General features: G+C 44.4%; 1 protein-coding gene across 3 annotated transcripts in view; it reads left to right on the top strand.

Moving 5' to 3' along the window:
* SEMA5A (semaphorin 5A) overlaps nucleotides 1–24,641 on the top strand; it is a 444,249-nt gene that overhangs the window by 338,920 nt on the left and 80,688 nt on the right. For all 3 annotated transcript variants that reach the window (XM_032469911.1, XM_032469912.1, XM_032469908.1), the window contains 2 exons: nucleotides 6,734–6,941; nucleotides 20,616–20,733. In XM_032469911.1, coding sequence (XP_032325802.1) covers nucleotides 6,734–6,941; nucleotides 20,616–20,733 — 326 coding nt within the window. The remainder of the gene's footprint in view (nucleotides 1–6,733; nucleotides 6,942–20,615; nucleotides 20,734–24,641) is intronic.

Below are 24,641 nucleotides of genomic sequence, written 5' to 3'. Positions count from 1 at the left end.
GGATTTATTACTGTTTCATGTGACAGTGTTCCAGCCTTACCTTAGTAACCATCTTATTGATGACCTTTGCTTTTTCCTTTGGTCATTTTCCTAATGGCTCACAATATTGAGGTGGAAATGAGTATCTCTCTTATTACAAGAATCCAGTTTTGCCTGTGTATTTTCTACCTGCCATCAGATGTGCCTCTGGTCTTTCATGACTTCATCAGTCACCAGCAAAAATCAATATTAGGGTTTGGATCTACAATCATCTGATGATTTGTGTCAAGGCGAGTTCTCATGTCACTGGCAAGTGCTTCAGGGAAGCCCTTTTTTTGTTCATTTTCTGGTCTGGTGATGGTGTCTTACATGGTCCTTGTTTTGGAGAGTAGTTGTCCCCTTCTCGCATTCCCAGAAATACCTCCTTTGAGGTGTATGTACAACTTCTGTTCATCCACAGACAGGTATCTGAGCTGGCTTTGCCTGCCTCACTCTTTAAGTAGCTTGTGTCAGGGAGCAGGGGTGGCAGTCACTGTGTTTGCCTATCTGTGCCTGAACTGTGATACAGGGAGAAAGCATGTGGTCCTGGTGACTAGGAGAATCCATTGCTTTCTGGAGGAGATGCTACCCACACGTGTCCTTCACATGGGCAGCAGATGGTGGCTTCCAGTGGATCAGAATGATGACTCTGTCTGGCTACCTCCCAACTGGCTAAGTTTTATGACTTCCAGAAGAGTTCATGGATAAAAAGAGCATGCACACAATCTAAATAAAACTGTCCTTCCCTATGCATCACACTGGCTTTTTGATTAATGTTTGCTTTGGGGTTCCTTGTTACTTTACCTCGTTCATTAGCACTGAAGGGAACCTCCATTTCATGTCCAACTCCCTTACAGGATTTTGACAGTACAGTTCACAGGAAATAAATATCAGTTCTTCTCCTCTCTGAAACTCAATTTTCTCATCTGTAAAGTGGGAATACTCATGCATGTATTTGTTACATCTTCACCAGCTTACTGAGATGATCAAATGAGATGTGGATATAATGAGGTTGACAGATTTAACAAATAAAAATATAGGGTGCCCACTTTAATTTGAATTTCAGATAAACCATGAATAGTATTGAATTGGATATCCTAATAGTAAAAAAAAAAATTTCATGGTTTATCTAAAATTCAAGTTTAAGTGGGCATCCTTTACGTAATCTGTCAATCCCCTAGGAGAGAATCACACTTCCTGTTCTGCTGAAATTAGGCAGATGTAAGTTCTTCAGCACAATATTTACATTTCCATGTGAGTAGAACTCTTCATGCCTTTCAAATAATAACCATCCTATCAGTTTTGATCAGTCTTAAAAATCTTGCAGTAACTCTGTCTCTCTCACAACGCGTAGCTTTAGTTTTCCATTTGAGAGCTAAACTACAAATAGGTGACTGTCAGATTTGTGTCCATGACATAATTAAGTAGTTAACATTTGCACAAAAAGGCAAATATGAGGATTTGGAGCAAAGCAGTGCCAGCCCACCGTCCTGCCGTCAGCTCCGATGCTGCGGTTCCAGAATCGCACGCGCCTCCTCTCTCCTTGGGGAAGTGATCTGTGACTGACAGGAGGTGCCATTTTTTTCTTTTCTTTCTGATCTCAAAATTTTAAAGATTGACTGAGAAGATTTTCTATATTTCTGGCTTTTTTTTTTTTTTTTCCTGCAGCTGACTTTGGTTAGAGTATTGAATTTCAGGTGTTTTGAAGGTGTGTCTGGTTTTATTTTCCATGGCATATTTTCAGAGCTGGTATTTTCTCAGCTGAAACCAATTAAAATGATTTTCTTCCTTCATATTTAGTTTATGAACCATTTTGCTGAAATATTTGGGAAGTGGGGAGATAACGTCTCGTTTCACCTTCACCCTGACTGATCCCGTAACTCTCATTAAAGGTTGCAATGCCAAAATATTATTCAGGAGTCTTTTTGGCAAATATACAAGTGACAGTGACTTCCCCATAACAGTTGCCTGCCTTCCTCCATCTTTTCTTCTTTCTTTCCTTCCTTCCCTCACTCATTTGTTCAATCTCACATCCATCACACATTTATTAATCTTCACAGGCCCCAGTGATGGCAACTTCGCAGACACCAGAGGACAAAACTGATCGTGTGTGCCCTCCTGGTGCCTAATAATGTCATGTGTAGAAGCCACAAAACAAGTAAATTAGTAATTAAACTGTGGCAACTTCTCTAAAGCAAAAACAAGTAAGAGCACTGTGAGGGACTCCCAGAGTCCTGCGTTGTGTCCTCTCGTTTGCTCCTTAGTCTCTTGTGAGCCAGGCTCTGACTTTCTGCCACTGAAAGAAAAAAAAAAAGATAACTTTGCTAAGACTTTGCTCAGTTACCAAACCAAACCCGGGTCCATTCACCAGCGGGCAGTAAAGCCAATTTACTGACACCAGGTTGTGGTGAAGGAAAGTGCAGCATTCACTGCAGGTCTAAGCAAGAGTCCGGGCAGCTCACACTCGAAAGGTGCAGACTCCCTGATGGCTTTCAGGGAAGGGTTTTTAAAGACCAGGTGAGGGAGAGGGTCACGGAGTGTGAGCATCTCGTGCACAGTTCTCTGATTGGTTGATGGTGAGGTAACTGGGTGATGTCACAAGGGTGAATGTCATCAGTTGTCAGGCTCCAGTCTGTCTGGGAGCCATGTGTTCCTGGTCGTCATGCAGCTAGCTTCTTCCATCTGGTGGGGGTTTTAGCGCCCATAAAGCAACTCAGGAATGTGTGTCAGACACTGTTATCTATGTCCTTCAGGGAGGAACTGAAGGTTCTGTGACTCTACCATATGGCTGATCTGTTGTTTAAATTGTCCCTGGTTCTCCTGGCCCAGCTGCTATCTTTTGATACTACCTGTTCCAATCACTAACTCTTCAGCTAGACTTTTGTGACTCTGGGAGGTCTAGGAGACTAAAGCTTTTCTAGAAACAAGAGGCCAGCGGAGAAGGACATAGTGGGGGCTCTGTCCTGGGAAGGCCCTGTGGGGTCCTGCTCCGTCACAGTTCCAGAGCTAGTGTCCTTCAGCCTTATGTCAAGTAACTAGGACAGAACATTCGACTGGAGCATGATGGAGCCCAGAAGTTTGGATTTATCACTTCCAGTCAAGCTGCTGGCTGCTGGGGATTTGTTTGCTCCACGGAGTCCCTGATTAAATCTGCTTGAACACAGCCATGTCATATTAGCCCCTCCTTCAAACCATTTCTTCTCTGAAATTCAGGATTACTGAGGCTTTCTTTTGCTTTGTTTTAATGCATTGCAAAGAGAAATATATTCTTTGCAATTTCATGGTTATTTTGTGTTTCATATTTATCTGTGTACAGTAAAATTACCTGACCTGAGAAGAGGTGTCAGCTGACACTATGGTGCCAATCATGTGACAGTATCAGTCAACATGTTGTACACAGCAAACTAACACAATGTTATATGTCTCAATAAAGAATTACTATCTCAATAAAATTATGTCTCAGTAAAACAATTTGGCATATAATTGTGGTAGTCATTCATTAAAAGAAAAGAAGATGGCCCTGCAGATGTAAGGAACATGGCTGTTGGTGCTCCCAGGAGAGGTCTGACTCTGGGGTGGAGAGAACCGGGAGAAAGACAGATGCAGGGCTGGAGAACGCCCTGACCTGGTTGGTTCTTATGGACATCAAGAGAGGCAGCGTCCACCTGGGGTTGTTGGAGGGGCCCAGAGGAGACTCCTCGCTGTCTGAGCCAGGACACACACTGTCAGAGGAAGATGGCTGGGTGGCCACTTCAGCCAGAGGACCTGCACGTTCAGGGCCCAGGGCAATCGTGGGCTCTCGGTGGAGGTGAGGGGAGCTGGAGGTGAAAGGAGGCTCAGGCCATGCACGGCCCGTGGGCGACTTGGTGCAGCATTGACGCCCGGGGCAGAGGGTCCAAGGCAGGAGAGGGGTGTGGTCACGTGTGCATCCTGATGCTCACGCCAGGTGCAGTGAGGAGCCCAGGGTGAATGTTCTGGAGCATCCAGGTGAGGAAGGTGTTGTACACGAAGGTAAGAGTGCATGAACAGGGGGAGAGCAGGGTGCAGACTGAGGAAGGAAAGGCTTCCAGGGAACAGAAGGGGCTCCTGCAAGACCGCTGGGTCTGGACATGCTGGTGCCAGTGCCGATGGAACATGGAACCTGGAATTTCAAGAGGCTCCGCACGTGACGGGATGCTTCAGAGAGTCAGGAAAACCCAGCAGAGGCACAGATGGTGGACAAGCACGTAAATCCACGCTGAGGAGCCTTCTCTGAACTGCTGAGTCCTGTAGATTTGTTAGATCCCGGTCAGCTGGAAAATCAGATACGAAGTGGGCAGAAATACACTATGAAAAGTTTTGATCATGGTTAGTTCTTTTAAATGATTCAAGATCTTTTAAAATGTGTTGTTTTTTTCCCCCACCATTAAGAAATCAAAGTGCACGTGAGCATATTGATGTTTGAACTGTTATTAATTTGGTTTCTTGGAGTAATAATCTAGCAGCAAAATAAACAAACAGCCAGGAGTCTTCGTTCCCCTGTTGAATAGGATTTAGTTCTCTCACGTGTGAGTCCTGTGACAATAGCGTGGCGATAGTCAAAAGGTGACAGTTCCCTGGCTGGACCCCCGTCCACGCGCCCCGTCCCACCTCCACCCCCACATGGCTGTAAAATGTTTTGCTTTATCCCAAGAATCTTTCACTTAAACCCTCATCAGAGCCTTGCTGCTCAATGGGTGGTAGCAGGCCCTGGCTCCTAACTTCTGTCTCGGACCATGTCCCATTGCCAGGATGTCTCAAAGGGCAGCAAAGCCTCTGTGATTGTCCCTGCTCTGCAGGAAGGTTGGCCCTTCCCTCTGCTGGTGGAGACTTTATCTTGGGGTGCTGGGGCTGCGACCTTGTGCTGAAGTCCCCTTTCCTGAAGCTTCCCCCATTCTCCTGACACTGGGTTGGTTCTGTGCACGTCTTGGATGCCTTTCACTGGGCGAACAAGAACCCAACCATCATTGGGTTGAATTTCCCACCAGCTGGGTGGGAACTGTGGTCTCCAAGTCAAAATTAGATTGAATGATACAAATAAAGACAGACACATTTTCTTGCTCACTTAGGTTTGAGCATTTGTTCAAATGCGTTTGTTTAAACGCTGCCTTGCTGCGCAGGCTGCCCCCTTTCCTCTCTCTCTCTCTTTTCCCCACCCTCTTTCTCCGCCACCCCCTCCTTTGCGGGTGCGCTCGCGAACACACGCCTGTCCCTTGACGACGGGTGCTGGGTCTTTTATCTCCCTTATGCGTACGTAGCAGCTCTCTTTGTGCTCGAACTTCATCACGAGTCACAGGTTTACCAGCCAACCTAAAATAAACCTAAGCCATGGTTTACTAATACTGCATATATTTTATATGTATAATTATATACACTATTACATGCATAATGCTCATAGCATTCAGTTCATCATCAATAATGTTCACTGGAGATGTTTCAGACACACATTTCTTAATGAACTCAGGATTATATATATATATGTTATATAATATAATATAACATATATGTATATATCCGCATATGTGCTTTTCTTTAAATGTAAACATCCTCAAACTCTAAGGGCTCTCCTAGGAATGGAAAACTGGAAAGGTATTTTTTGTCCAAATGTCTGAGATTAGCAGACTGATGGGAGGCCTGGAAAACAGAGGCTCTTGATTTTACTTCTGCTGTTAGATAACTTCATAGCCTCATTGTGTTTACAGAGTAAGAATTGTAATGTTTTGACACTCAGATCCCCGTGGGTTTTATTCAGCCAGTGCCTCCAGGATGCTTGGAGGAATCTGCTTGCAGCTCTCAGAGGTGCTTCTAGAGGGTTGGGTTTCAGGTCCTGGATTTGCAGACTGGTCGCGGGGGCCTCACCACAGCGCCCCAGGGACAACAGCACGTGTTTCAGGTCTGTGTCCCGATGCCGGGCATTGGCTGCACTGTGCCCCTCCCTGGCTGAGAGGACCGTTCTCTGTGCCCCTCACAGTCATTCTGGGGAGTCTGTGTGATACAGGAGACACTGGGACACCTGTCCTCGGGCTGGGCTTAGAGCCGAGCTTATAACTGAACATAAACAAGTGGTGAGCAGAAAACTGGAGCAGAGAGGGGACTGGCTCAGAGATAGTTGTTCAGTCATGCAGGGATGAAGAATCCATGGGGCTGAGACCGAGACGAGCATCCCAGAGAAGAAGCTTTAGAGAGAAAGAGGAAGGAGGGGATAGAGACAGAGAGGCAGAAAGAAAGGAAGCAGTTGCACCCTTTGCTCCCACATCTCAGCATTGTTCATCCCCGGGATCTGCTCTGCGGGGACAGCGAAGGCAGCTCCTCTGTCTGACACTGAGAGTCCAGGGTGGTTTCTCCCAGGGACCCCTCTCAGCTGACGTTCCCCAGGGGATGGCGCAAAGCTGGCTCCTCTGGGCTGCTCGGAGCTTTACTGCGCTCTGGGTCTCTGGACTTGCAACTGGACCAGATTTTGGCTGAGTGGCTCTCATCCTTGGTTTTGTGTTATCTCCCCTGAGAGCTGTACGAATGCTGGCACCTGGCCCCACAGCCAGCACGGCTGATTGAATAAGTCCCCGGTGGGGCCCGGCATCAGCATTTGTGAAAGCTCCTCGGATGACTCTGTGCAGCCAGGCTGGAGAGCCACGGTGGCTGGGCTGGTGAGTGGCTGGTGAGCCCTGCTGACCTTACTCTGTCCCCACTGCCCCCGCAGATTATGGTACCATTAAGAAGGTGCGGGCGCCCCTGACTCAGACCTCGGGCAGCTGTTTGCTGGAAGAGATCGAGCTCTTCCCGGAGAGGCGGCCGGAGCCCGTCAGGAGCCTACAGATCCTCCACAGCCAGAGCGTCCTGTTCGTGGGCCTGCGCGAGCACGTGGCCAAGATCCCGCTGAAGAGGTGCCCGTTCCACCGCACGCGCAGGTAGGGCAGCCCCGGGGGTCCGCCCGTGTGCTGGTGCCCCTTGGAGACGTGCCACCCAGAGAGGGCACAGGAACCCCAAGGGCTCTCGGACACCCTGTGGTTGAGTGGGGTGAGGACCTTGACATCCTGTGAGTCCCGCACCCCAGGATACAGGGTTTGGATGCAAACCGGTTTGCTGTGATGAGAGTAACACATCAGTATCCATGGAGAAGGAGCCACTTTATAACATCTGCGAGCCAATGTCAGGATTAAATTATTCAGGGCTTTATCACACTCAGTGATAATGCTGAGATTTGGTGTTCCTGACATAACCCAGCACAAGTTTTTGTGTATATATATATAAAGTTTATAATATATACATATATATTCTTGACCTAGTCACTGGAGTATTTTAAACCTCATTTTCTCATCTAACACATAAGAATTGCTGTAGAATCAGACGGGATGAGTATAGCGTAAAATTTAAACCAGTCTGAAAAGTGAGTATTCTTTTATTTATTTATATTTTAAAATAAGTTTTTGTTGAAGTACAGTCAGTTTACAATGTGGTGTCAGTTTCTGGTGCGCAGCACAATGCTTCAGTCATACGTGAACATACATATATTCGTTTTCAGTCTTTCTCACCATAAACTACTACAAGATATCGAATAGTATCCTTCTGAAAAAGGAAGGTTTCTATATTTAACAAAAATCATTACTGAATCACTATGCTGTACACCACAAACTAACACAACATTACAAATCAACTACACTTAAAAAAAAGTATATTAAAAATCATCACAATATTCCTTTCTAGATAATTTGATGTCTCCTTTGGTGTCAGTGTTGAGGAGTAAATAACATTAGGGACCTCTCAGCTAATAACAGTGCTGCTATTATTAATAATAATGAATAACAACAAATAGTGAGATTTATTAACAACTGTCTTTTATATAATGCCTTTTTCCTAAATTTAACCGATGGCTGCTGGAAATTTGTTCTGATTTGTGTTTCCTGCAGGACCAGCTTAAGGCAGGAATTATTCTGGTCCAGAGGGTGGCACAGAGGGTTGGGGTCCCGTCGACAGGTGTGCCACGAGTCAAATGAAGCTGGAAGGGTACCAGTCTTCCAGCTCCAGCCCAGCAAGCTCTGGGGACATGACTCTCGGTAACAGGTGGGAAGACAGGTCTGTGCCGTCTGCAGGTGTTTCTGTTGCCAGCATGTGAGTCTGTGGCTTGCAGAGCACAAAGCAATTCAGCTTTTTCACGGTGCTCTGCCAGCTCAGCACCTTGTAGGTACGGCACAGGCAAGTAGGTCCCGCAACAGACCAGGGAAGGCAGCACTCTCTGCCTGCTCTCGTCTCTTAGGCAACTGCACTTGGAGCGCAGTCATGAATCCACAGGTGCCGGCTGCCACCAGGCACAGCCGCCCGGGAGGTGTTTTCAGTTTCCCCCTTTTTCTTTCAAGGAGAATAAACCTCTTGTCTGTCTTCATCAGGCTCCCGGGAGGAGGAGATTTTACAGTTACATGCAGAGCTGAATCTCCCTGCTGTTTCCTTGTCCACCAGCTCAGAGAAAAGCAGTGAGAGATTATAACTTAATTGTCAGCTGATAGACTGCGGGCTTCTGTGTGCTCACACCCAGACTGGGTTAGTTTGTATTTGACCCTTAAATATTCCTTTTGAGAAAAGAAAAGCTGAAGATTTCAGCCCAAGAGTTCCCTGGATTCTTTCCAATGTTTCTCTGCCATCTTTCTCTTATAGCAAGACAGGGAAACCTCTCAGGTTAACACTGGTTGGAGAAAAAAAAGAATGCATTTCTAAGGAACTGATACCTACATGACCAGATTTTTAAAAAATAAATAATGAGGAAAGATGGAGTTTTGTTTTTTTTTTGACAAAAGCCATTGATTTTCCAGAAATATGCCTAAAGAAGTACACTAAATAGGAACAGGGTAACAATTAGCAGTAAATACTCATTTCTTTGTTAAATATACTTTTCATAATAGAATATAAGTAATTTGTTATTAGAAAATCTATTTTATAAATGAATTTCAAAGTGTTAAAAGAAGAGAAATTGAACATAACTAAATTATTTGTCTCCTTCAAAATCATATTCACATTTTTCATCTTTTGAATATCTGTTTTTCAAAGGCAATGCAGTGTATCTATTAAAATGTTTATAAATGGTAACAACTGTTACAATTTCCCAAGATTCTTGTACATGTCTGGCGCTGTGCTAGATTTTATCCCCCCCTTTCCTTAATCATTACGCCCTGAGAGAAAAGTCAAATGTCATCTTCAGTTTTCAGAGGAGGAAATGGTGGCTCAGACTTTGAGCATCCTGCCCAAGGTCACACAGCTGATGCGATGGGAAACCCAGGTTCAGAGCTTTGTCCCCTAGGCTCAGACTTTGTCTTTGGTTCTCTGCACTGGCCCCAATATAATGAGGGCATCCGGTTCAGTGGTAGATTTCAGCAGGAACGACTCGTTTGACGGCATTTGTCCCGTGTGTTCTGAGAGCTAGAGGTAGGTGGTGCCAGGGGAGACCCATGTCTGCTCACAGCCACTCCCATGAGTGTCTTTGTTATCATGTCTGCCACCAGGATAGGATAAGAAGACCAAAAGGAGGTTTTGTACTCCTGGGTTATTGTAAACTGTGTCTGCATCCTCCAGCTGTTCTAGAGGTGACCCTGAGGCCTCAGGAGAGGCTGAGAAAAGCACCTGCCTGCACCATCCAGGTGTGCACACATGATAACTCAGAGCCAACAGTACGGCGTTTTCAAATCCTCATAGCTGTTTTCCTCGGAAAGTTATTTTGAAAGAACAGTATTTTAAAAATATATTTTAGTCAAGTTTGACCTCAAAAAAAACGAGTGAAATGATTTTAATTTTAGTCTTTTTTGCATAACCCAGTTAGTAAGTAGAATGAAAAAACTGTGCAAACAATAAAGCGACTCAGCAGAGTGGGTGGTGACCTCTGGGCATGGAGAGTGCGGGGACCTGTTCCTTTTCCTCCACATCCTCACTCTAAGACTTAGCCACCACAAGTATGTGTTAGTTTCGTAAAATGAAGGAAAGTCTGCTGCACTTTGAGGAGCAGGGGAACCTGGAGAGGGCTGGACATGGGGGCAGCGTAGGACAGTGGAAGGTCACGGCGCCGTCCTCGCACGCAGCCCGGACACAGCCGGGGGCCCCAGCGCAGCGCGGAGGTGGTACTGCCCAGGGATGCGGGCGATGAGGCAGCCAAGAACAGCCCCTAACTTAATTCCCACTGATGTAAACACCACTGGGAAGTCAGAACCTACCACCTGGAGGAAAACAGACTGGCAGAGAGCTGACAGAGTTCTTACCTCCCTGCTTCGGGAAGAGAAGCGTGATCACAGGACTCGGGCGGGAAGAGTCACCCCCAGAAATCAGCCATTATCCCCCCACCCCCGGCCCCAGGGAAACAGTGTGGCCCCCGCTTTGCCTGGCAGATTGAATCCCCTCAGTCTAAGGAGAGGAAAGCTGGGGGAGTGGCAGTGGGAAGGCTTTTGATTTAGACTTTAAAGTCATTTTACGGATTGCGCATCAATTAGCCCAGCGGGCGGTAAACTTTCTCTGTAAAGAGGCAGACAGGAAACGTTTCCAGTTTCCCAGGCTACGTGGTCCCTGTTGCAGCCGCTCAGCCCTGTCCTTGTAGGGGCCCTCGGCTGCAGTGAGTGGGTGTGGCCGTGTGTCAGCAAGGGGCACGGATTCGTCAGGCACAGGAATGATTCACTCTTACACTCAGTTTCTCACTTACACGGACAACAAAAGTTAGAGCAGAAAAGGCATCTGTCCCTTGTCCCACAGATGACACCAAAACAGAAGAGGCCAGATGACAAGGCTCAGGCGAGTGTAGAGGCCACGTTGCCGAGGAGCTGACTCCCTGCTGCAGTTGTACCCTGGCAGGGGCGAGAGTGAAAAGCAAAACTCCTTGTTCCTCATCTGAACCCAGGAGGTGATGAGAAGCCATCTCAGCTCCCCTGGAACACAGGGAGGTGGGAGGGGAACCCCTCGTAGCGGGCCCTCGTACTCCTCCCATGAGCCATGATCGGGACGGTCCCAGGGCGTTCTGCCAAAGCTTAGGTCAGCTGCGGCTCAGCTCTGCCCTGTGTGGAGCCGTGAAAAGCCAGCCAGGCACCAGGGCCGAGCAGCCCCCTACCCTGGGTTTCAGTAGAACTTTAGGGAACAGGCTGGATTAGACCCATGGGCTGTTTGCTGATTCCTGAATTAGATTATTATCATATTTGCCTTTTGAATGAATAAATGTGCCTTAAATTATTATATTTACTAATGTATAACATTAGGTATTAACGTATGTAAATTAAGTATTAAATAGCATAACTTAACTCTAAACCCTAGTATTTTCTTAATATTATGTCATTCTCGGCTCTTATGAGTGTTTACTCATAGATTTTTTATTTTGTATTTGACACCCACCACGATTATGAGATAAGATAAACCTATCAGGTGGCAGAGTTAACATTTTATAGATGAGGGATTGATCGGAATCAGAGCGAGAATGTCCAAAGAAGAGAAACTAGAATTCTGAGTACGGCTGCCAGTGCACTTTGTTCAGCCGTGGGCACGTGAGCTTCCGAGGGCTCACATCTTCCCAGGTTCTGAGCAGCCTGGAGCATGTGCGCAGCCTGAGACAGGCTCGGCAGAGATTTATCCAATTAGCAGATACCCTGCCTCTCCCCTTTCTGCTGTTTTACTTTGTCCCCTAAAAAGAAAACCTCAGTTCTTGTGAAACAGTAAAACTCCCTTTATGCAACAGTGTAGTGATATAAAACATCAGCCAGAGAACTGAACATCCTTCTGCCTTCGGTGTTTTTGCTTTATTATGAAAGCTATTTGGAGAGAGAAGAAAAGCTGAGAACTGGAGGAATCTCAGCCTCTGTGTAACACAGAGGAGATGTGCCTTGTGAATTTTGCTTCATAGAACTGGAGGGAAGGAGGAACCCATTTAAAAAAAAATTGAGCTCCATTCGTGAATGGGTATCTAGTCATTCTTAATCTAGTTAGCCTGTAAGAAAAAAACCAGCACCTCATTAGGAAAATTAGCATGGAAATTAGCTTACTGTGGATGTTTACTGCTCGAAAGAACAAAGTTTTAAACGGTGGTGTTAATAGGCTAGCACCCTTATTAATTGAATATTCCCTAAAGACACCATCTGCCTGATGGGAGAAACACACGATGTACAGAGAGAAACTGCAGGGTCTCCACAAGGTTCCCCTGCAAGACAAGCTTAGCTGTCCAGATATGCATCATTTAAACATCAGAAGGACATTTTGACATGTACCCATTTTACAAAGTAAATATTCTGCCTTCAAAATGAATTTAATATTTTCCAAGTCTCAACATCTTGGGTTTTTGTTTGCATTGGCTTTGGTTTAGCCTCTAAAGACCGTGGATTTTCCTTAGTCAATTCATTCATAGTATATTTATTGAACTTCATATGTGCCAAGCACCAAGCCAGGCTCCGTGTGTACAGTGATGGATGAGGCATCCCTGACCCTGTCTTTGTGGGGCTCAGGATCTAATGAGAAATTCTGACATAAATAAAATCTCCAAATACCTCTCGTGGATCTGAGCCAAAGGGCCTTGGAGTTACCTTAGACTTTATCCCAAAATCGATTTATCATTAAAGTCTGATCCTGGACTCCACTAGGACCTAATCTCCAAGCCTGCTACCCCTGTCCAATTGTGTGTTAACCTATATCTGAATCACAACCAATCTTAACTCTCTAATAGTCAGGGAATTCATTACCAAGTTATGACATATTGATTCAATGGAGTATTCACTCAATGGGTTATTTTGAACTCATTGAATGATGACTATGAAGACATCTTTATGGTATTATATTAATTGAAAAAAAAGATGACGTGTTTGCCATCATTACAACTGTTTAAAAATAGAAGGAAAAAGCCAAAAATATGCTTTCCAGCATGCTAATTGCAACTTTAAAGAGCACATTGTAAGAGAGGATCCAAGGCGGGCTTGGACTGGAACACAGTGTCATCCAGCAACGTCTCAAGTTAGCACCCCCAAGTCCTGGGCAGGGTGGAAAAGAAACAGTCCTAATGCGATAGGCAGAGCATCAACGTACATGAACTAGATAGTAAATGAAGGAACATAAGTCATACTACTGCTCTGTAGTAATCAGGGAGAAAGGTAGGTTTCGTGGGGTCTGAAGCTTGCACAATTTGGGAGGAATTCTCTACTCTAAGAAGGATTCTCTATTCTAAGGAAAAGAATATCACATTATAAATACAAAACACTACAGCCGATCACAGAACCTTAAAGGGTCTCATGAAGTCAGGAAGCTTAAGCTTCCTTAGTGTCATGGGAAATCCACCTTAGACAGTGATATGAACATATATTTGATCCAGGTGGACAATAAAAGCAACGAAAGTATGTGACTTCCATCTTGTAGAGGCGCCACGGGCAGCCCCTGCAACCATGGGGTGATTAGTCCAGTTTTCCCCTTCTCTTCTTCTGCCAAATACATTGATATCATCCAATTGTTACCATGGAGAGTAAGTTCCTAAGAATATGAAAGGATGCTAGAAACATTCCACAGGGAAGTTCACTGATACAGGCTCTTAGCTTTCCTTAGCTCTCCTCAGCTACCCAAGAGTTTTGGGTCCAGCTTTCTGTTCAGTTCCCTAAAAGAGCATATTTGTCTTTCAAATGGCAATCTAGGTTCCAAACAGTCACTTGGATGAAGTTTTCAAATCAGTATAATTAACCAAAATTTTGTACTTCAGTGGTGTTTTAGAAACACAACTAAAGGGCTCACAGTGTGAGGTTTCATTATTTCATGTCTATCCCACAGGCCTCCTGCTTTTGAGCTCCCAAATTTAAAGTTATGTAAAGAATTTTGTGGGAAGGGTTGGGCTGTAGCAGTTTTCTCGGCTCCAGATCATTGCATCTGAATTATCCTGAGCAGAAACACCTTGACTTTTATCCACTGAGCACCCCTCTAAGATTGTCTCTGCAGCATGGTCCAGTGAATGAATGGTTCTTAAGGAAATAATTATTCCTATGTGTCTGCAAAGCAGCTTGCATATGTGACGATCATGAGCTTTGAATTCGAGTAGATTCTGGGTAAGCCTTTGGCTTGGTGTGTGATTATGAGCAGTGTCAGAATGTTACTAGGGCAGAAAGACAGACGGTATACTGGCTCTGATACATAGAAAAAGTTCAGTATGAGCTGGCTCCTTTCCCTTCCAGCTTGAGTATTGTAGTCAGTTCACGTAGGTCCTGCCCGTCCAGTGCTGCTCATGTACAGGTGCTTTGCCTTCTTTGCCCAGATGTGCATCACATTGCCTCTGGACCAAATGGAGGGCAGAGAATTTGTTCTTCCACCCCTAAACAACTTCACATTATCTGATGTACAGGGCCCATCAGACCAGATTCTGCACCTTGCATTAAATTATTTACCTATCTCTGGTCTGTTTGGGCAAACGGATTTTCTGGCAGTGTGAGACTCCACCATGACCGCATTCTGTGTGGAGGTGAGTGACGTCAGCATGGCTCCAGCCGACCGGCAGGAGCATCTGTCCGTGGGTATTCCATAATCCCCTGTCTCAGGTGAGCGTGTACCTATCCATGTAGGAGGGACTGAGATTCAGGTACTTACGGAGGCTGGACAGGGTGAGGTGTGAAGAGAGCCGAGTGCTTAACTTTGTGCCCCCAGGCTCATCCTGGTGGTTGAGGAGGCAACAGAGGATCCAGGTGCAAGGTAGACACCACACACGCCCCAACTGTCCCACTGAGATGGGAGGATGTTCTTGGGGTGGGCTGTGCTCCACAGGAGGACTCCTTGGCCCAGCCTCAGTCCTCAGTTCAGGGCTCAGTCCTGGGCAAACGGTTAAGTAGACTGAATTATAAGAAACCAAAATAATAATTTTCTTTCCCTTCTGGACTTACTGTCTTCTAAGATTTTGAGTAAAAGCTAAGATGTGTTGCCTCACTCCCTGTGCATTTATTAGCTGTGACTGTCGGTCCTTCAGCCTCTCCTGGGTCTTCTGATTCTTCCCACTAAGCCCTCATTTACAGAAGGGTTTCTCTTGAAGAGACGTGACATGGGCAGGAAGTAACCGGGTCTTCATCCTTAGCTTGGATTGGCCAGAGAGGAGAGGAAACTTGGAGGAGCCTATAATTACCTCTGTTTTACGGAAGAGAGAACACGGAATAGCAGGAGTGTAGACCGTTCCCTGAATGAAAAAAACAGGGATTCTTTCTTTCCTTCCTGGACACGCGGACTTAGCGTTTTCTGCTCATCACTCCTGGTAATGACTTCAACATCCCTGAGCTGTGAAAGGCCCGCGTTTACTCCCCGGGCCCCTTCCACCCACAGTGCAAAGCTGCACATGGCCAAGGCCGCCTTCCCTGGAGAGCTTCTCTCCAGGGACATAATTGGCCCTTCCAAAGAGATTTTAGATTTCTTCTAGAGAAAAGTTCTCAAGACTGAGGCCCACCCAGAGGCCAAGATAAACAGTTTAGGATTCTGTGCGGGACCGCTGGGTGAAGAGAGACGGTCAGTCTCACATCAGAAGCCCAAGCTGATCGCAAGTACTGGATTCCAGAAAGCACTTTTGTTTTGCTTATTTTCAAATGTCGTCTACTTTTTTCACTATTTATTTTTAGCTATCAATTTTTCATAATGCTTCACTGTAAAATTTGTATCAATCTTGTTTTAAAACCGATTTTTCAGGAAACGCTGAGTGTTATATCCACTCAATAAGATTTTAACTAAAAACCATTTACTTAGTATTACTGGCAGTACAAGTCAATTTTTAATTTAATATTAAAAGCAAATTGAAATGTGACAAATCCTCATTGTATTGGATCAATATAATTTAATGATAAGCCAATAGTGAACAGTTTTTAATATATTAAGTGTGAGTGACTAATTGAAATTCTAGTGCATTAATTTCTCCTACAAATCAGAGCGTGTACCATGAATTATTTTTAAATGCCTTCGGCAAGTTCTGCATAATGAGAGTAAACATATATTTTTTAGTAATTATGTCTTTGTGTACCTGGCATATGTCCTAACTTTAAAAAATGTTATTGCAATTGTAGTTGTAAATTAGTTCTTCAGGGAATTATAGATTGATCTTCTAGTAGATTTCATGATCTGACACATCTTGTATATTATAGCCAAATTTCCCTTGTTTAGGCAAAACCCCAGCATTTTAATCACATCAGTATACTTCTCTGGTGTCCTAAGGAACTCTCAGCCCAGCCAAGCGGCAGGGCTCACGTCCCTGATCATGCCATGTGCGCATGACCACGTGTCATCCTTCCCAGGGCCGTCATGCCCGGGGATGTGCTCCTTGCTCAGCTAAACCCCAGCTGCATTCAGAGGCCAGCCTAAACATCACCTCCTCCTGGAAGCCTTCAGGGCCAGTCTCTGTCCTCTGACTCCTGTACCGCCAGCATGTTCTCCCTCACCGAGATGTTGTCAAGCACCGTTATGAATGTGTTCTCACTCCCTCACTAGATTGCAAGTTCATTCCTGGTCCCAATGTCTTCAACACATGGCGCTGCGCTTACGCAAGTGGTAAAAAAAAAACCCACTGTGAGTTGATCCAAACGTGTTGTTGAACTACTTTGCACCACTTGATGGAACACGTTGTGGTGTCTCACGTTGCCTTATTAAATAAAGAGCCCATGGCATTCACAGATTTAGTGTTCTGGGTATAGAATGTTTTCAAACACTCCCAGAAGTCAGTAGCATATATTAATTTATAATTATGTTTACAGACTAAGTAGAATAACTGTATGCATCCATCTCAAAAGAGCTTTGTTTCTTTCTCTACTACTTAACATAATTTAATCCTCAGTGCAGCCTAGTGAAGTGAATGTTGTCTTTCCAGTTTCGCAGAAGAGGAAGCTGAAGAAAACACATGCTGCAGCTGGATTCACCAGTTGGGGTTTGTGGGTGTCTCAGAATGCATTTCTTGGGAAGGTTATTGTCTAACTGGATTTTTTTCAGTCTTACTTTTAGCAAGATCATGTTTTTAACACAGCTCTTAAAGCAAAAGCAGGTTCTGAAGTGTATGGTGACACAGTGGTCAGGAATAAGGCCCCTCAGATCGTCTCAGGAATGAAGGACTGTCTGTCGTTCACAAACAGATGGATTGCTCTCATCCGCTATCACCATCGTGATAAGTGACGTGCGATTTTTGCACGGAATTCGGGAAGCACTTTAAAGGTGCAGCACTTGGAAGCCTAAGTCCTTAAGGATGGAGGCTGAGGGCTCAGCTGGTTCTGCTCCTCAAGCTTCTGCCAAAGCCCCGCCTCCGTTTAGTCCGTGTTTCTTCAGACTCTCAAGTTCACTCCCTCCTCCCTGAGCACCATTCTCACGCTGAGCTCGCTGCCATGATGTCCTGTTTTTGCTGAAAATTATCACGTCTCTCACTCAATTCATCTTATTGGTCCTGGTTTAAATGCCTCTCCCCACATATTTCCTGGTCTCCCTTCTGTTTTTCCCTTTTCAACTGGCTGTTGATATTTATCCGTGTAATTGTTTAATGCCTATTTCCTTCACTAAAAGGTGAGTTCTCTGGGTGCACTGACTCTGTTTTGTTTACCTGGGACACTCAGCACTTTCAGAGTCAGTTCATGGAAGGTGCTCAGTATGTGCTTGATGAGTGAATGATGGAAACACTTTTAAAATCCCGTGTTTAATGAATACATTTTGTTGCGATAGCAAAAATTCTTAATATCAAAAATGAACTACATAATGGCAATTAGTGTGAGAGAAACCATCCAGATGAAGTCACCAATACTCAGATCATCTAATATGCAAGGGGATCTTACTCAGTAATTAGCTCCAGCTTTCCAAAATTATGGGGAAAAAACTGTTTTGAATATGCTTATTTTTTCCTATTACTCAACAAATGGCTGTAACCCCAAACCTCAGAAAGTAAAAGAAGAGTTTAGATAAATTTTGATGTCATTAGGTAAATTTCCCGTAAGAGGAAAAGGAGTTTACCCTTCTAGCATTCAAGCCCACCTCTAAATATACATTTAGCTCTAAAATCCACTTTCAATAAATACGTTTTCAAATTAAATATCAGATGCTGACCAACGTGTTTTCTGAATTCTGATACTTTCAAATACCAGGGCAAGGTATCAAATGAGAATAATCTAAGGTTCTTAACAAAATAACGGAAAAAATTATGTAAAAGATTCATCACACAAAGAAAAACATTTTCAAAGTGAAATGAAGAAAAGCCACTTTCATGATAGCTGCGTTAATAGGAAGTCTGTGATTTTCCACATGATCTCTTCCAAAAATAATGTCACGATGACTGGTTTTTCTTAAAGTATAATTTGGAATAAAGGTAGCGCTCATCAGAATGTTGCCCATGGTATGAAATATTTTAAGTGAAGAAAACGATATATAAATGGTATTTTCAATGAATGGGCACTTGTGTTTGTAGATAAGTTTTAGTATTTAAAGGGATAAGTGTAATTTTGAGAATCTGCAGAACCATCAGCAGTATCGGAAGGAAGAGATGTTATTACAAGCAGCTTTTCATTTAAAACAGCTTAAAATATTCCATGTAACCCTGTGGCATTGTTTGAAATCTACAAACAGCTTTGCAGGGGAGCCTTGGGCAAAGTTAGGGACTTGGTGGAATTTCCTCCTTTCTTGAAAGTTTAATTTTGTCTAATGGTCATGTTGCTTTAATAAGAAACATGAAAAGGAATTCAGGCTTCTGGAGTAAATCTCTAAGCGTAGTTAAACCCGACTTGCTCACTAGCAGGGAGACAGGCTCAAACATGGAGCACATTCCAATGTGTGGTGCACACCGTGGCATCCATCAGTGATGCTAGCTCAGCAGGGCTAAGCCAGGGTCAGCGCACTGGAATTGGAGAAAATCTACGGCAAATAGCCAGTGAGGCTTTCCCAAATAAGGCGCCACGTAAGCTGTAGGGAGTTAAATAACCTTCATGCTTTGCTTCCTACTCTTCCTTGTAAAAACCCATCCTTGGCTCCTGTGGGCGGGACCTCCTGCCTTCTTCCCGTTTGCCACTGCCGGATGTTAGATATGTCAGCAAAACTCTGGAAACGTTTCATATGCCTCAGTTTACCTTTTAACACGTGTGTGGGCACTTACCAAAACGTTCTAGCGAGGTTCTGGTGACAGGTAACTGTTTCACAGCCCTTCCCACCCCAACCTAGTCCTGCTGTGAGAAGCGCCGTGTTAACCATGGGAACTTCCTTGGCTGGCTGAGGTATGATATTTTCCTAGTAACTTAATCAGTAATCGTTTATACCTCTGTTGCTTGATTTATTGCCGTTAGATGTATCTTCCCCAGCTGTGGGGCTTGGACTTGGCCTTTCTCTGCTTTGGTTTCTTCATTTTAAAGTGGGAGTGAATGGAGTGACTAACTGATGTGCTATATGTAAAGGTTTTACGAGGTTTAAATAAGCTAATAGAGGTCGAGTTCTTAGAACAGAGAATAACGTGCTTTCTACAAGGTTAAGATCCGCTATATTAATTAGGGTTTTTAATATCATTAATATTAATGCCTTGTAATTACTTACACTACCTCCCTGGTTCCATGTTGGATAATTATGCTATAATTTCTAGTCCTATTCTTGGTCACCCAGTAACTGTAACAGAGTCACCCTCTTGTAAGCTCTGTTATAACTCAGAAGACATTGGCACGTCCATGCTGCCCTCACCTACCCCTCCTCACAACCATGTCCTGCCCCCGATCTCTTGACCCCTTCAGAGAGAGGGTGGCCAGTTCTCTGCTTGTCTGTATAATTTTGGCTCCATCACTGTCATCTGTCTGCTTCCCCCATCCCTACATCTACCTTCTACTGTGTTTATAATGTAAATGGGCCAACATCTTCACCCAACAATGCCCATGTCATATGAGCTCTTTTACTGAGACAAAGCTAAAGAATCTACCATCTACAGTATTTCTGATAGAATATGTTGACTATTGCAGACAGAGCTATACTAAACCACTATTAAATTGAAGATTTTAATACATTTGTAAGCTACAATACTCAAATGGAAGACTTCCCTATTTTATAAAATAGAACTAACCATGTTGCAGGGTTTTGGGTATATTTGCTTGTCCTTGAGCAAATTTTATAAATAATGTGACTCTGTTTTCTCATAAATAAAGTCAACATAATAATACCTCCCTCCTTAGAGTTGTTTAAATGTTTAATTGATGTAATAATTTTATATGTTACATTAGGTGTTCAACAAATAATGCCTGTCCATAAGGGGTTGGTGATGATGGTGGTGGTGATGGTGGTGGTGATAACACCAACCATCTCAATCTTTGACATTTGCAAAGTTCTGACTTTGGATTGTTCATGACACCAAAAGACTTGTGTTAGCACACGTAGTCATTTAGTTGTCTGCCCTGTATCTTAAAAAAAAATAATAATAATAATAATAATTTTTTAAAATAGATATGTCAGCAAAACTTAATGATTTAATTTTAATTGGATACTTATTGGTGTCTGCAGATAGCTGTGTTCTCTAGTGTGCAGACTAAAACTTTGTTTCTCATAAGTAGTTCCCATGTCAAACCATCAGGGTCAATTCCTAACTTGCATCTATTGTCGCGGACAAACCTGCCTTTCTGTTGACCCTTTGGTGTGTGTTTCAGCGCCTGTATTGGGGCCCAGGACCCCTACTGTGGCTGGGATGTGGTGATGAAGACATGCACGAGCCTGGAGGAGAGCCTGAGCATGACGCAGTGGGAGCAGAGCATCTCCACCTGCCCTGTAAGTGTCCATGTCTCCAGCTCTGGAAACACCGTCCCCGGGAACCCGGCTGTCCCATGACCCTAACCTGCGCTTCTGTGATGTCCACACATTTTCATGTAAGAACCTTCTTCACAATCCAGTCTGTGCTCTCTTAACTCATTCAGCCATTAGCCTGCACAGAACCACGCAGAACGCTGCCATCATCTTGTCTGTTATGAGGAGAAACAACAGTGCTAGTTTGAAAATGAGGCATAACATCTCCGTTTTATTCTTGGATTTTTATCTCCAGAGTTTGGTGTGGACTATTTTGCCCTTTGTAACGTTACTAAAATAGCATCTCCCACACCCATCACTATCCCTTGGGAGCTATAATTCCAGAAGACTAGCTAAGTAGAGTTTTTAAAAGAATAAACTAAAGGATGCCATCATGGAACCCCATGTGGGACAGTCTCCCAGGTACCCCACAGGGTCACAAGAAGTTCCGGGAGAAACGGCCTGATGCATATTCCCACAGGGAACCTGCAGAATGAGGGGAAACTCCCCTGTGTTCAGAGCCAGACTCTGAATCCAGGAAAACAGATTGCAAACTTTCCTTTGCCTGTTCATTTGTCTGAGTCCTCACTTGTAGGGTCCAGCCTTTTTTTTCTCCCTTTGTCTTTAGAACCTTCATTGCAAATTCTTTCCTCTGTTCTCAGAGAATATGAGCAACACCTATTAACTTGAACACGTTTGAACCTTTAATAAATCACTTTGCTGTCACGTCGCTGCTGATCGCCCAGCTGTCCGTCCCGGCGGTGCCTCTGCAGGACAGCGGTGACGAGGGAAGGGACACGTTCCGTTAGTTCAAGTCCAGGCTGTGTCTGCCTGAGGCATCTCAACAGTCCGTCTGCTTCCTGTCAAAGAACCTGCTCTTCCCTTTATTTAAGCCATGTGTCACGAAGCCTGTCCTCCTATTTGTGAGAAAATCAGGCAGAGTGACCCGAGGGAGGCAGAGCTATTGGAACCAGTGTCGTTCCCCGAAGGTCGACATGAGATCTCAGCCTTTCACTGCTGGGGTGGCTGCGTCGCCACATCCAGGCTCTGAGCAAAGCCTCGCGGCGGGGTTAGCAGCTAGTCCTTTTCGTTATTTAGCTCCAGATCTCTGATTTGAGAAGCAAACTTTGTTGCAGTGTGTCGTGCAACCGGTTAAGACAGGCCACTGTTTGTGCTAAGACCCTTCTTATGTGTGAACCACATGAAGGCGTTCACCTTGAATTCTTTGCAGCTACAGAAAACATAAAGCACGACGTCTGAAACGTGGCTCTAAAGCCGAGACGCGCACGTTAGAAGAATCAGCGCATCTCCTTGTCGACGTCTGACCTGGCACTGTTAGTGGCAAGAAGGGCAGAAGATGATAGCAGTTCTTCTTAAGAAGTAAAGACTGAAGGCTGTTTGAGTGGACGTCGGGGCATGCTTAATTACGTAACGGGAAATGCACGCTCACCCGCTTAGTTTACAAGGGCATCTTGTGTAGTTCTGCAGTCAAAATGGAAATGACCCAATATTTAAGAAGCAACTGGAGGGTTATCACTAAAGTTGCTTCTTTCCACTGAGATGATAGTTTCCTTTATAAACTGAAGGAAGGTCAGAGGGCGATGTGGACCTGCCCTGATTTCAGGGCTGCGCCTCCACCATATCTGCTTGAAAAAGAAGGCTGGGATGTGTGCTCTGATTCACTGTCCTTAAAACACACATAACAAGATCTTTTTTTTTTTTTTCTGGCACAAGGTGATTTCATTACTAAACCATCTCTATCATCTCCTGCAATGTAATCTGTCATCTATCAAGATACGCTTTTATAAGACTATGCAAAGTATTCAACAACAGGCAATAAATTATGTCACTCTGAGAAAAACACAAGAAAGAAAAACATGTATTTTTCTGATTCATGTAGGCTACCAGATAGAAAATGCGAAATCCCATATTACCCAACTGTTGTTTTAATTATACACCCCTTCCTAAAAATCTCTTAGAAAGAAATAAGCTAGATGAAATGATTAGCATTAATACAAAGCCGATTTAGAGAAGTATTTTTCAAAGCTATAAAAAATGTAATTTGCTTCTATATAATTTTTTTTTAATTTTTTGACTGGAAGAAAGACTTGATTTTATTGGCCAGAGTAAAGAAGGCAACCTCTTTTCCACTAAAAGTTCCCTATTTCCAATGTTTATGGATTTCTCTTGTCTGGGAGACAGGACAACAGTTGACTGACATATTGATTAATGTTCTTTTTGCTTATGTAATTGTGATTAAAAGCACTGTTCTCGGTATAAGAGACCTGAGGTGTTCGAGCAAGATCTAAATTTACAAACCTAGAGTAATTCAAGTAACATTTATGCCCTGCATAACCTGTGGTGTTGCTTATCAAGGTTAGTGTGGTCTTAAGAGTCTCCCTGGGCTTTACTGATGCATGAAAATCACCCACGGACTGAGGGTCATTCACGGTCACGGTGATGAGCATGTCACGCCACACAGTGAGTCCCTGTTCCAAAATGCGCTGTGCAGCAACTAGCAAAATAAGGAGACCAAATAAGCACCTGCATGTCTCAAAATAACAGATTCTCCCCTGGCTGCTGTGCCATCATCATCTTTAGAGTGAAAGGGGACTCTTCCCAGTGACTGAGCTGGAAGCCCTTTATTTAGATGGCAGCATGATACACCAGAGACGGAAAGGTTTACACAAGATTCTAAAATTACACTGGAAAAGAAATCAGGACTTCAACCCAGTATTTCTGACATTACCCCTAACTTACAGGACAGTGCCATTCCCAGTGGCCTCATCTCCCCAACGCAGGTGGCTGACAGGTGAACTCAGTGACAGGTGACCTGTTAGTCACCAGGTAGTCAGATAGTCTGTGAGTATTACTTCTGAATTTTGTAAGGAAATCTACTGTAAAAGAAGGAGAAAGGAACTAAGGTTAATTGTGTGTCTGGACCATGTGCTCAGTGCCTTGTGAGGCACCTGCCAGTGAACTACCTCACTTAAAGTTCATAATGAACCCCTGGAATGAACGCTGTTGCTTCCATTTTATAGATCAAAGGACTGGGACTCAGAGGCAGTAAACATTGCCTCTGTTCACCCAGCCCAGCCCAGCGGAGGCCACTCAGTGCTCAGCTTAGTCCTCTTCAAAGGCACGCCTTCCCTTCCTGGAACGCACCTGCACAGAGAGACATAAGGGTCACAGGAAGTCAGCGCCGTAGCACGAGGCCAGTCTGTCCACGGGGTGTATCCAGCATCCTGTTTTGTTAGTCTCCGACCAAAAGTACATGAGACTTTGAAAAGAAATAAAGGAAGATCTTTTAACTTCTGGAAGAATATCTGAATAGAAAGTATAGGACTTTGATTTAGTCACAAGAGAAGGGTGGTGGGGTGGAGGAAGGACCTAGGATGTCCCCAAGGACCTCCGTGCTCATCATACACATCTGCATCCTTGATCGGTCGTGAATTAATGACTTGATCATGAATAAACGTAGGATTGGAGATTACGCTTGTTAACAAAAGTTGGATCTTCCGTAGCCAGCTCTTGGAAGTCTGTTATTTCCTGGTGAAGAGGACTTTGCTATCACACAGTCAGGGATAAAAGTATACAAAGCTGATTCCCATGAGACTCTCACCAAAGAAGGATCTAAGAATCACACCAAAGAATGAAGTGGCTGACATCACAGGCTTTGGATTTAGCTTGTTTAGACGGATTCTTGTGTCTTTTATGACCAGTGACTTTGAGCAAATTGGGCCGCATCTGAGCCTGAGCTTTCCCACTTCCAGATTGCTCGCCCTCGCCCCGGTCTCTCTGGTGGTGGTGGAACCAGGCTGTGCACACCTTGGGCAGGAAGAGAGAGGCTGGGGTACGCCTTCCTTGCCCTCCTTCTGCTCAGGTTGCAGTTT

The sequence above is a fragment of the Camelus ferus genome, chromosome 3 (assembly GCF_009834535.1).
Source record: "Camelus ferus isolate YT-003-E chromosome 3, BCGSAC_Cfer_1.0, whole genome shotgun sequence".
NCBI classification, from domain to species: Eukaryota; Metazoa; Chordata; class Mammalia; order Artiodactyla; family Camelidae; genus Camelus; species Camelus ferus.
Note: the sequence above shows the minus strand (reverse complement) of the source record. Positions and strands in the feature narration are given on the sequence as shown.